Here is a 14,121-nt window from a genome sequence, read left to right as displayed (position 1 = left end):
AGCGTTTCCTATATTTTCTTATGCATTTATATTTTAAAATATATGTTAGACAATAACTGAAAAAATTCAATTTTTTTCTTCAACTCCAACTTTTGAGGTTCACTTCTATTGGTCCTTGAGAGTCCATCAATAACAACTCCATGCAAAGAGATAACTAAAGAATGTCGGTGACAGAAGTAGCATGTTCTTCACTGGGAATCATTAAAGCTTGATTTTGTCAAGATCTGTTCAGAGTAAATAACTTTGAAGGTCACTGGCACACTTTTACCTCAGTGTTTGATCCCAACTTCAACATATCCTTATGAGACAGCACCAAGGCCGAATTATATATATATATATATATATATATATATATATATATATATATATATATATATATATATATATATATATGCATACATTCTATAAATTTCTCTCTCTTTTAAGAAAGTGCTAGATCTTCTTGTCACAAGCTTCCAGTCTTAATGGAGAAGCTCTCACCAAAAGGAATAAAAGCGATGCAGTGGCCTCCATGACTACGGTCTTATTCCTACTACAGTTATTATATATGCGTTCGCCCGAGACTATATTCCATGCAGATACGGCATGGGCCAACCTTTTACCCTTTCTCTTATTCCTACTCCATCTCTTTTACCCTTTCTCTTTTTCTTTAATTCTTTCCCTTTTCCTTTAATGTTTTCTAGTTGGGAAGCAAGGAATTTTCCCTTCCATCAGCCATATTAAATCCCCCAACTCCACCGCTTCTCCTCAGTGTACTTGAAACCAAGAAAAACAGTACTGCATTGCTCCATTGTCCCTGGCCAACCAATGGCGAGTATTAAGGTGTTCGGTTCCCCAGCATCGGCCGAGGTCGCAAGGGTGCTGGCATGCCTCTTCGAGAAGGATGTCGAGTTCCTCCTCATTCGCGTCGACAACTACAAAGGCCAGAAGAGATTGCCGGAATACCTCAAGCTGCAGGTAACAACACCAACCTATAAATATTTGAATTGCACTCAAGCATGGATAGATACTACATGTACTCTATTATTCTTTGTTTGCAGCCCCAAGGCCAGGCTCTTACGTTTGAAGATGGGAAACTAACCCTCACCGGTAAGAAAAATATTAGCTAAATCTGTTGCATTGATCCTGGCAGCCTCAAAACTTTTGGATGATGGCAATGCTTTGATTGCAGATTCGAGGGAGATATGCCGACACATTGCGGAGAAGTATGTCGATCAAGGGAACAAAGATCTTTTAGGGACCGGCACGCTCGAAAGGGCATCGATCGAGCAATGGCTGCAGACAGAGGCTAACAGCTTCGACCCCCCAAGTTCGGAGCTGGTGTTCAACCTGGCATTTGCACCGCTTATGGGACTGGAGCAGGATGAGGTGGTGATCGAGCGGAGCAGGCAGAAGCTTAACAACGTGCTCGACATCTACGAGCAAAGGCTGCAGGAGAGTAGGTTCCTGGCGGGAGACAATTTCACGCTTGCCGACCTCTCCCACCTGCCAAATGCTCAGCGTTTGGTGTCCAGCAACAAGTGCAGGTCCCTCATCACGTCGAGAAGGAAAGTGAGCAGGTGGTGGGATGAGATATCGAGTCGACCGTCGTGGCAGAGGGTGGTGGAGATGCAGCAGGAGCCAGCTCCGGTGATCTAAGCGTTGCTATGCCACTTGGTGGTTTGAGGAGTGGGCAGGGGGTGGTGGTGGTGACCTCTAGCTTTCTTACTTGATGTTTGAATTGGGTGTCACATATAACTCATTTTGTGTGTCTTGGCATGGTGCTTTTGCTCATGTCTCGTTGTTTGGGAGTCCCATAAAGTTGTCCAATGGCTCTGTGCCCTTCTGAGGTCTGTTTTGGTACTGCAAGATTTATGTTTAGTTGGATGTTGGATGTCACCTGGCCCATGTTAGTTGGTCCACTTGCATCCAGGCATTAGGATGCATATAATAAGGCATCTCCTTATCAATGGGAAATAAAGGTTGAGATCACTTTTGAAATAAAGTTTTCTACTTGAATTATGCTGCTTGTCTGAAATGACCTAGCAAAACAACATATGAATGCTGAAACCTTATTGAACAGGACTAAAAACTTCAAAAATTGGGATGCAGAGCTAGACGGCCCAAGGGCCAAATTTTAACTTATGAAGTTTATTATATTTTCTTTTTTCAAGTGATAATGGACCATCACGTACCGAGGTTTGAAACTAGTGTTAAAAGAGGGGTGTCAACCATTTGAATCCAAGTTTCATTCGCTAATTAGACAATATAAGGTAGTTATAATCATTTGTCAATATTGTTTTCAAAGCTCAACAATCAAAACTGTTCATTTTTTCTAATTTAAAGTATTACCAGTAGCGCGAATGTTAAAAAAGCTAAGGAGACTAGTTTTTTCACCGATCAAGATTGTGTATATGTGTGTATTAGCGCCTAATGAACATTGCCATTTCTAGGATAGCACTTGTAACTAGAATAAATTAGCCTGGAATAAATAGATTAACTTACTCCTATGCTATATTGAAATATATTACTCTACCCACCATGAAGTAATTTTTTTACTTGGTAAATCGGGTAAATAGGTTCGAAAGATAAAATGTTATAAACCACCTTTGAGAAACATCCATTTCAACCTTCTGAAAAATTTGGTTCCATCTAAGTGTTCCACTAGATCGTTGGTTGCAAAAGAATGGAATAATTGAGTTTTTTTTTTCTTTTAACCACCTTTTATTCTACTTCCAAAGGCAACCTAATACTTTAAGCTTTTGAAGTCTAGCCATTAGTTATGGTATTATATATTTTATTTAAGTAATTTTAATTTTTTATATATTTATAATATAAATCAAGTTGGATTAGTGATCCATGTCCTTAATTAAATTAGTCTCCATGCAAGTTTATACTAATGGTGTCTTAGACTATCATCTGGTTTTGGTGCATCACCATCAATATTGATAGTAGATTTTATAGTAAAAAATATTTTTTACTAATTGTTAAACTTTTCTGACTTATCTAACTTATTTATTAAATAGATTGAGTCAAATCAAGTTGAAAAAAATGATTTTTGCACCAAAATTTATTTTGGTCAACTCACTAAAAATGATTTTATAATTCACCACTAAAATTTATGTCTTTAGTGATTATTTTGAAAAATAATCATTATAGATATAATTGATTTTGTTAAAGTGAATCCCAATGGAGTGTATAAATTTTAATAATTTAATATATTTAAAAAATCCATCAAGTGGTCAATCAAATCATGTGGTATTAGGTATATTTTATCATCTTCTAATGTAACTCCAACTGTTATGATGATTGGCTTGATTTTAATATTTTAATGATTAATATATATATTATTTAAATATTATTATAATTGATACTTTTATTGATGATATCATTATTCATTATTAATATATAATATTTTAGTGATAACATAATGATTAGTACTAAAGATAAATTTTTATGACCACCCTATAATCTCATTATTAATGGTATATATCTAGAGTGAATATTTTAAAATATCATCACAAAAAATACATGTTTTTAGTTGTGAATCATAAAAAATCATTATTAATGCATTAATCAATATTAATTTTAGAGCCAAAGATTATGACAGCATATTGAATTGTCACTTAAGTCAGAGACTTTTAATGACCATTTTGTCAGCTTGTTATTAAAAGATATATATAGACAGTGACCATTTTAAAATATCATCATTAAAGATATAAATTTTAATAATAAATTATAAAATTATTACTCATGATTTGATCAACATTAATTTTGATATCAAAATTATCATAACATAATATATCGTCATTAGAAGTATGGACTTTTAATAACTACTTTATCAATTTTGTCATTAAAGATATACATCTATAGTTATTATTTTACAGTATCATCACTAAAAATATAAGTTTTAATGATGAATTATAAATTCTCATTAGTGAGTTGACCAAAATAATTTTTGACACTAAATTTTTTTTTTTACATTTTAAAAGCTCTATTTAATTATGAACTTTTTATGACAAAATGATAAATAGGCAAGCGAGACTCCACAGCTGCTAATCTTGCTTGGGAATGGAGTAGCCATAAATGCCAGAGACATGAGTATTCATGCTGTTGCTAATTCTTGAGTTGCTACTATTATGCTTGGCAACACCACTCGATACATACATGTTAGAAGCAAAGAACTCATCATCTCCACCGACCTGTACCAACATTCTCTACCCCTTCGGCACATCCAATACAGCTACGAAAGGCTTCGAAATAAGCTGCAATGGCACTTCCGTAATTCTGTAACTAGGCAAATATACTTAACAGATTGAAGACATCTTGCCATAAGACTATCTGAGCATTTACACCAGTGCCATTATTCAGTGCTGCGATAGAAATTTCACTTTAAGACATCGCATGATTAATATAGAGGGAACTCCTGCATGATAGGAAACACAAAGAGCTCGAAGAAGCGATGGTCGATTGTAATAATATACAGAAGCTACCCAAGGGCCTCCTGGTAATAACTCGGCAAGTGGTTGTGTTTCTTTCTGCTATACCACTGATAGTGTTATCAATGGATCTTGCTTTGACTTGGGCTGTTGTCAAGCCTCCGTACCTAAAGGTCTCAAAAGCTTCATGCTGGGGTTTAGACTTCTTCATAACCTCACAGGCATGGTTTTCAATGCAATTAAAAATTTCTCCATGCAGCCAAGCCTTCTTCATTAAGCAAAATAGCTTCACGTACTCCAGTGAGATGCTGCAGAATTGTTGTAGAGGGCAATCAAGTTTCTTAAGATCCTTATCTAATGATGTTGGATTGGGCTACTAGGAATGCAAAATGTAAAGAAGCAAGAAGGAACATGAAAAGCTATGCTTGCAAGAAGAATTGCTATTGCTACAATGCAAACAATGTAAATATATATCGCTTACATTAGATGTAAAGGTATGCATTATTTTACTTTTCCATGAATATTATATATATATAGATATAACTAACATATGGCTGTATCTGTAAATATAGTACTTGTCTTATTAATCCATACAACTATTCTCACCAATGGCAACCATAAATTTCCTAACTTTTTCTCTTGCAAGATATTAACGAGCACGAGCATCTCGAGCTCAATCAATATTGTATGAGATGATGCATCGATATCAACAAGCCAAGAAGTTTTTCTTGTGCCTGTCCATCTAGCCAATATGGTGAGACAGTAACTATGAAAGTGTCTACAAGAGTATGGTCCCAATAGTTTCATCAAAAGAAAAGAATATCATGCCATTGGATTTAGGTAACATATTCAAAATTGCTTATTAGTAAATGGAAAACCACTCCAAGAGGCTGGACTTATATGTTTTTATTTATAATTTATTCGTTCTGATGTTAACTGCTAGAAATTCTTGTAGCTAGTACATGTTGATTTGTCACGGTCTGCTATCCCTTGCAGGATCTATGTGGCAACCATGTCATAAACTCATTGATTGCTAGGCTTGTGTATCTACCAAGTCAAATTCTACCCGGGCCTAAGCTGATGCGTTGCTTCAAGTAATCAAATTTAACATTTATTTACATTCTTTTGGTCTTATATATGTGTATGTGTGTATGTTTGTGTTTTGTTACATATTTATCTTTTTAAAAAATATTATTTACATATATACCCTTAATACTAGACTATTTTTACAACAATATCCATTTTGTGAGATTTTAAATTAAGTGTTCACGTAAAAATTTTAATTCGCAAAGAGAGGGAAGAGAGCTAGAGATGAAAAAGTAAAGCAGAGAGGGGGAGATGGATCAAGGAGAGTCAAAGGGCCTAAGAGGAGTGGAACTTGGAGGCTAGGGATATGCTCCATGAAGTTTCCATTCTAATAAGTAGAGTCCTCTATGTGCAAATCCAATTTTATTTTTTTTTTATTTTTATTGGTGGGGCTCCGGTAAGAGAGGAGTAGGAGAATTGCTTTTTTTTTTTTCCCCATAATCTCTTAGTGTGACGTAGAGAAAAACACATGGAGGTTGGCATTTTTATTGTTCTATTATTATTATAAGAATTTAGAATTAGATGCTAGATATAGATAGAGATTTTGTGGTCTGTATTTGTAATTAAAGTATTTTATTTTGATGGATTATTTATCAATAATTTTTTAATTTATTTTATCAAAAAATAATAATTTTTTAATTTATTGTTATAAAAAAATCATCATAAATATTTGTCTTCAATGACCATTATCATTTCATCACTAATTATATCCGCTTATTATGACAAATAAAATTTATTATAAAAAAATAGCAAAAATATTAATTTCTTATTACAACTTATTTTTGATCATTAGTTCCTTATGAAGTCATCATTTTGGGGCTCTTTAATGATCATTTTTTAATCTTTTGCTATGAATAAACTCATCACTAATATTTACCTTTAATGATCATTTGCATTTTATTACTAAATGTAGCAATTTTTTTTATAATTTTATATTTTGATCATTAAAATTTTTAGCCATAATACCTTTTACTATAAAAAATTTAACTATTAACGATGGCTAACTGCCGTCGCTAATAGTCATTTTGCCATCGCTAATACTATTAGCAACGGCTTTCTATCATTATTTGATGGTCGGAAAAATTTTAGTCACTAATTTTTCTTATTAGGAACAGATTTCCTAGCTGTCGCTAATAACAAGTATTAGTGACGGTATTAGCGATGGTTAAATTTTATCACTATTTATTTTTTTATTTTTAAATAAAATTTAAAAAAAATTAGCAATGGCTTTGTTGTCGCTAATGCCATTACTAATAACTATTAGCGATGGCTTAGCCATCTCTAATGTCATCAGTGATATTTAATTTTATTTTTTTTAAAAAATTCATAATAATATTTTGTTATTTGCGATGACTAAAGCTGTCGCTAATACCATCGATAATAGTTAATTTTATTTTTTTAAAAAAATTTATAATAATATTCTTTAAAACTTGTTTTAATTAATCACAATCAATAATGCTTCTTAATACCTATTATAATTAAAATTCAAAGATAATATGACAATCACAAATAAAAAATTAATTATATTATATTAAAAATATAAATTATATAATTTTACAGGCAATATCAAAAAAATATAATACATCAAAATAAAAATCGATCGACAAACTACGGATCTCGAAGAAGTGCCATGACCATATCGCAGATGGCATCTAGGAGGCTCTGAGGTCGTTGGCTCAAAAGCCTCTGCACGACCTCCTGCATGTGCGCATCACTTTAGGTCTGGAACATCGAGGCCTATGAGGATGCCGAAGAGTATCGAACTGGTGGAGGGTCGAAGTTGTAGCAGAATCCTATGACCCGACTCCTACTCACCCTCCCCCTGTCGGTGCTAAGCCATCTCTCAAGGTCAAGAGGGGACTGAGAAAATGGATCATCGCCGTACCTCTTAGCAACGTACACTGTGTAACGCGTCCGCACAGTTCAGAAATATATTAGTTCTAATATAAAAATCAGATCCTGTAACAACTTAATTAGTAAATAAAGTTTGAAGTTTTTACCACGATCTGTCGCGACGTAAAATCTAAATAGTGACCAGTCCTCCTGGACTGGTGTGTGGCCCACCACAACTGCAGCTGGTTTAGTGGACGACCCAGTTGCCATATCTACAATAAATAAATAATTAAATTAAATTAATTAAAGCATGCATATAAGAGTTTTTATAGTTCTAGTGAAGAGTTTTGGTATAGATTTCTTACCGGTCTGTCGGTCACAACATGTGTGTCGATCGAACCACCAGTGTGCTTAATCAGATCCTATTGGATGGCTTAATTCTGTCAGACCCTCTGCCATCTATCGGAGTACTCCTCACTACTCCACTGATCGTAGAGGGCTTGCCATATATCCGTCCATATCCAGTGATCCGTGAAGGACCTCCAGTCCGATGGTGACTAAGAACCGGAGTGCTGGATGGCGGAGTGCCTGAGGCTGTGGAGACCATCTTGGAGCCTCCGTATGGCCACCTCTTCGAAGATCTGACAGCTAGCCTCCTCATCTTGGGGAGTCTCGAATCAGCAGTACTCCTACAAGATAGAAGCAAGCGTGTATTAATATATAATTAAAATATCAACATATCGAGAATTTAAAAATTAAACTAGTTTTAACTTATCAGAAACATCTCTCAGGTTGCATCACGAGCTCCCAACGGCCAACTCGAGAACTGATTCACTGGTCCCGGCATCAATCAGCATATGATCTCAGTAACGACATGAGATATAGAAGGTCTCTGAATGTGCTACAAAATTAATTTTGAAAAATAAATGTTAACTCTAAAATTACTAAACTTTAAACATATTAATTGAGTATGTAGTACTTACAAGCGGCTCTGGATATAGATGATCTCTCTATCCTCTGCCTGAGTTGGAGGTGCTGCGAGCCCGACGAGCCCTCGATCATGATGCTGTGTTTGAGAGCCAGCCGTAGCTGCTACATACGATTGTAGGATCACTAGTGACCCTCTGTCCTCCAAACCTAAGCACAAAATACCTAATATAAAGAATGCTATATTAGTTAACAAATGACAAAATAACATAAATGAGAACATATAAAGTGTTAGAACTTACCGCCCGGCATGAGAGGTGCAGAACCATGTGAGTTGGCCATGTGATCGCTCTCTCCTTGAAAGCTCTGTCCTCGGTTGGCGCGGCTCCAACCTCTGGAAGACATGATGTATGTTCTTTGAAAATAAAAATAAATAGTTTCATCAAATTAATTATACAATTATGGATGGCAATGCAAGATTTTAAATGATGCAAGATAAGTAATTAAAATGATCCAAGAATTATATACTTAGCACTACTTATGGATCTCTTCAGATGTTTGGTATCCTTTGAAATCTTCTTCCAATTCTTTTTCTTCTTCCTCTTCTTCCAGCTCTTCTTTTTCTTTTTTCTCTTCTTCCCCTTCTTGGAAAGGACTGTCCTTTAAAACAATCTTAGTTGGATCGACCTCCTCATATTGACCATCTTTACATAGGAGAATTCTTGAATACATGGCAGTCATGGCTCTTTAGCAAATAGAACCTGCAATCTTTGATATTGGCACACTGAGCTAGATTACTTGCATAACCATCTGAAAATTTAAGGCTCTTACACCATTCGTAAACATCCTTCAACTGCTCCCTTGTTAAGATATAAGATGCTTTCGGCTTCAAAAATTTTTCGGTTGACACCTCAACCAGCTCTAATAGAGGATGCTTGCATATGTTCTTCATATCTGCTATAGCCTTGGGATTGTCCTTCGTCTTGCCCTTGACATCCATAACAGTATAAAAAATATTATCGAATACATTCTTCTCGATATGCATGACATCAAAATTATGATAGATCAAATTGATGGATTAGTATGGTAATTTCTAGGAGATGCTTCGCTTCATCCAGTTATGAGTTGTATCTGTCCATGTCCCAACCTTCTTTCTTCCTGATTTTTGCACGTCCTAAAGGTCTCTCTTTTCTCTATTTTTCATAAAAATTTTATGAAAAAATTCATTTTAAATAGAGAGATATGATAGAGTCATTCTCTAGGTCAAATACCTAGTCAAGGTATATCCAAACAGGACAAGGTAAGGGGCATGCATGAAGACCTGAGAGACAATATTTATCGCACAAAATAAGAGAGAGTGGGCATGGGATAATAGAGAGTGAGTGTGGGGACAAAGGTGGTGCAAGATGGAATCCTAGTGTTACTAGGATTCAATCTATGATTTGTTTCAAATCTAGTTTCTCAAACCAAATCAAACTAAAATTAAATCAATCCAATTAAAATAGATCTTAACCCAATTAAGAATCAGATTAAATTAGATTTAAATTAAATTTAATTTTTTAATCAAATTAAAAATTAGATTGATCCAAGTCCTAATTGAACTAGGACTAGTTTTTTCTTGCACTTGGCTTATCCAATAAACCAATTGGACTTGATCCAATCAAGCCCAAACTAAATCTAATTAAATTATATTCAATTAGACTTAATCTCAGTCCGTTGGTTTAATCAAATTAAGCCAATTAGCAATCGAATTGCTAATTGATCCTTCAGCAATACTTGCACTAGGTTAAATGTCAATCGTATTGATCGTTTAACCCTAGAACGATTCTTAATCATTGATCAACCATCCGATCAGATCGTAAACTCTAATGTGTGTGACATCATAGGTTCGAACCTAAGCCGGTAGTATAGGAATAAATTTTTGTACCAATCAAAATGACCATCTAGCAATGGTACCCGACAGCCGGATAGGTCAAATGTGTAGAATAACATCCTTAGAACCCATACGGATATAGTTTTCATATAATTCATCCTCTTGACCAACATGCTCATAGGACACCTCAGAGTTCAACTGTCAACTCTGATCAGGTTGTCCACATTGTATTTCAAAATATCAAATCCATTTGATGGATTATCTTGGCCAAAATTTTGTTAAATTGAAATACAGTGACTCATTCTTCTCCAACTCTTGGAGTGATCAATCCCATCTCAATCACACTCTGACTTCGTAAGTACTTGACTGTGCTCAGAAGCCTTCTGTCACTGAATTAGAAATTCAGTTAGTTCAATACCAAAGCACAGAGTGTTGCTTGCAAGTCACTGAGACGATCTCAGGTCTAAGGGACACTTATACCTATATCCCATCAGAGACATTCTCGACAGCAGAATGCTCTGGAGTTGGTCACGTTCAATGACGATGTACCCTTACATCTCACCTGTATTCCATATCAGTGTCTCCACACTCCTTGGTTAAGAGGACAGCCAACCCATATGGCATACCGTGACCTATGCTCGATAGAAGCTGTCGTCCTTATTAACAACCTATCATTTGATCGTGAACAGTTTTAAGGACTAATCGATAAATCCTCTCTTTATCGAACCTAAATAGTCCTAAGGATTTCATCACAACAACAGAGTTCATTAGAAGATGAAAACTTATGATGAAAATATCAAAAATATATTTTATTTATTAACAAATCAATTACAATATAAGGTTGCTCAACCGTCAACCGCTTGACGATTGACTTTTGAGACATATTTTTCAACAACTCCCACTTATCCTAAAGCCACTCGGCACAATATCTAATACACATCTTCGACTTGTGATTGTCGACCTCTTTTATTGCCAGGGCTTTAGTGAAAGGGTCGGTCAGATTCTCCTTTTCGTCAATCTTCTGAAGGTCGACGTTACCTCGATCCAGGATCTTCCAGACCAGATGGAAGCGGTGCAAAATGTGCTTTGTCCACTGGTGTGCTTTGGGTTTCTTCGCCTAAGCAATGGTACCAATGCTGTCGTAGTAGAGCAGGACCAGACCATCGATGGAATGTGCTATTTCGAGCTCGGTGATGAATTTTCTCAGCCACAGCTTCTTTCGCGGCATCCGATCATGCGATGTATTCCGCCTCACAAACAGAGTCTGCCACAGTATGCTGCTTAAAACTCTTACAGTAGATGGCTCCACCATTCAAAGTAAAGATATAATCTAACACGCCTCTGCTGTCATCGTGGTCAGATTGGAAGCTGGAGTCTGTAAACCCCACAAGTTTCAGATCTGACTCATCATAAACTAACCATTGATCCTCAGTATTTTTTAAATACTTAAGGATGGCTTTAACCACTTTCCAGTAATTTTCTCCAGGATCAGATTGGTATCTACTCACTACTCCTAGTGAGTATGTCACATTTGGCTTTGTACATGTCATGACGTACATGATAGATTCCACGGCCAAAGCATATGGGACTCTACTCATAAGCTCTCTCTCTTCAGGAGTTATCGGACAATCCTTCTTAGAGAGAAAAATTTCATGGCCTGTCGGTAGATAGCCTTTCTTGAAATTCTCCATATTGAACCTCTTCAGTATAGTATCTATGTACGTAAACTGGGATAATCCAAGCATCCTTTTAGATCTATCCCTATAGATCTTCATCCCTAGGATGTAGGATGCTTCACCCAAGTCCTTCATGGAGAACTGCGATGACAACCAAACTTTTATTCCCTGTAGTGCAGGGATGTTATTCTCGATTAAGAGAATATCATCCACGTACAAGATAAGAAATACCACAACTGGACCATTTGTCCATTTATAGATGCAGGGCTCTTCTCCATTCTTAACGAAGCCATATGCATGTTCCAACTTTGAGAAGTTTGCTTCAATCTATAAATGGATCTCTGAAGCTTGCACACCTTAGACTCATCTGTGGATATAAACTCCTCAGGTTGTATCATATACACCTCTTCGATCAGCTCTCCATTCAGAAAAGCTATCTTTACATCCATCTGTCAGATCTCATAATCCAGATGGACAGCTATTACAAGCATTATCCGAATAGATTTGAGCATTGCCACAGGAGAGAATATCTCGTCATAGTCAATATCATAACGTTGACGATACCCTTTGGCAACCAGATGGACTTTATAGGTCTCCACCTTTTTATCTGCACCCCTCTTCCTTTTGAAGACTCATTTACACCCAATGGGTTTAACCCCTTCAGGTGGGTCAACCAATGTCCATGCATCGTTGACCTTCATGGACTCCATTTCGGATTGCATGGCTTCAAACCATTTTTCGAAATCAGGTCTCTGCATTGCATCCATATAGGTGATCGGATCCTCATCATTTTCATCGAGTTCGATGGGATCACTGTCCCAGATCAAGAAACCGTAGTATCTGTCTGGCTAACGCTGTACTCTACCGGATCACCTTAATGGTGCATGAACATTGGACTCCGAATTTGATCTAATCAAATCTGACTCAGGTTCAGCTATAGGTGTCAGTCTTTCTACTTGTTGAACTTCATTAAGTTCAACCTTAGAGGCAACGGTTCCTTCACCAAGGAACTCCTTTTCTAAAAAAATTATCTTAAGACTGACGAACACCTTTTGTTCATCAGTATGGTAGAAAAAATATCCTTTGGTCTCTTTGGAGTATCCTATGAATGTGTATTTGTCAGACCTAGGTCCAAGTTTATCTGTAACTAATCATTTGACATAGGTCAGGCACCCCCAGACCCTAAGGTGTGACAGTGTCCATATCTCATAAGGAGTCTTAATTACAGATTTACTTGAAACCCTGTTTAACAGATAACAGGTCGATTCGAGTACATATCTCTAGAAGGATATCGACAAGCTGGCAAAATCCATCATGGATCGGACCATGTCTAACAGAGTTTGATTTCTCCTTTCAGATACACCATTATGCTGTGGTGTTCCTAGAGGAGTCCATTGGGAGAGAATCCCATTCTCTCCTAGATATGTGAGAAACTCATCAGAAAGGTATTCCCCTCCTTGATCAGATCGAAGAGTTTTAATACTCTTTCCAGTTTATTTTTTTACTTCACTTTGGAATCGTTTGAACATTTCAAATGAATCCGACTTATGTTTCATCAGATAGACATATCCATATCTGGAAAGATCATCCGTGAAAGTGATGAAGTAGAAATATCTACCTCTAGCACTTGTGCTCATGGACCCGCATACATCAGTATGTACTAGGCCCAAAAGCTCAGTAGCTCTTTCACCTTTTTCAGTAAAAGATGATTTGATCATTTTATCAAGAAGACAGGACTCACAGGTTGAAAGTGATTCACAATCACTGATTTCGAAGATTTTCTCTTGAGTCAACTTGTTTATTCTGTTCTTATTTATATGACCTAGCCTACAGTGCCATAAGTAGATATCTGATACACTATCTAATCTAGAGTGCTTGCCAGTAGAATAGACTCTTATCGAGCTTGATCTTTTTGGTCTGGCCCTGCACAGATGTTCCGACCTGAACTTGCACTTTCTTCTTCTTGTTCTTCTTCCCTTTCTCAAAGGGTAGAGAATCAGAAGACGAACCTCCCACTAAGTTCACCGACTCCTTGTGGAGTTGGTGATCCTTCTCAAAGTTCTGAAGCAACCCCAGTAATCCATGGTAGTTTACTTCAGGCTTTGTCATTATATAATGAGTGAGGAATGGGAGATAAGATTTGAGCAGTGAGTTCAGTATTGCATCTTTTTCAAGCTGCTCATGTAAGAGAAAGCCGAGCTTACTCAAACATTCCATCAACTCGATCATGTATAATACATGATCAGTGACTGAGGCACCATCCCGTATTTTGGTGTTGAAGATGACGCAACTAGTCTTGTACCTCTCC

General features: G+C 36.3%; 1 protein-coding gene across 1 annotated transcript; it reads left to right on the top strand.

Moving 5' to 3' along the window:
- The first annotated feature begins 739 nt into the window (after positions 1–739).
- LOC105042577 (glutathione S-transferase F11) lies at positions 740–1,803 on the top strand. The gene is made up of 3 exons (XM_010919862.3): positions 740–957; positions 1,041–1,089; positions 1,172–1,803. The coding sequence occupies exons 1-3, from the start codon at positions 808–810 to the stop codon at positions 1,636–1,638; spliced, it is 666 nt and encodes a 221-aa protein (XP_010918164.1). The 5' UTR covers positions 740–807; the 3' UTR covers positions 1,639–1,803.
- Positions 1,804–14,121: the final 12,318 nt, after the last annotated feature.

The sequence above is a fragment of the Elaeis guineensis genome, chromosome 4 (assembly GCF_000442705.2).
Source record: "Elaeis guineensis isolate ETL-2024a chromosome 4, EG11, whole genome shotgun sequence".
Classification (NCBI taxonomy): Eukaryota; Viridiplantae; Streptophyta; class Magnoliopsida; order Arecales; family Arecaceae; genus Elaeis; species Elaeis guineensis.
This window is presented reverse-complemented; position numbering and strand designations above follow the sequence as displayed.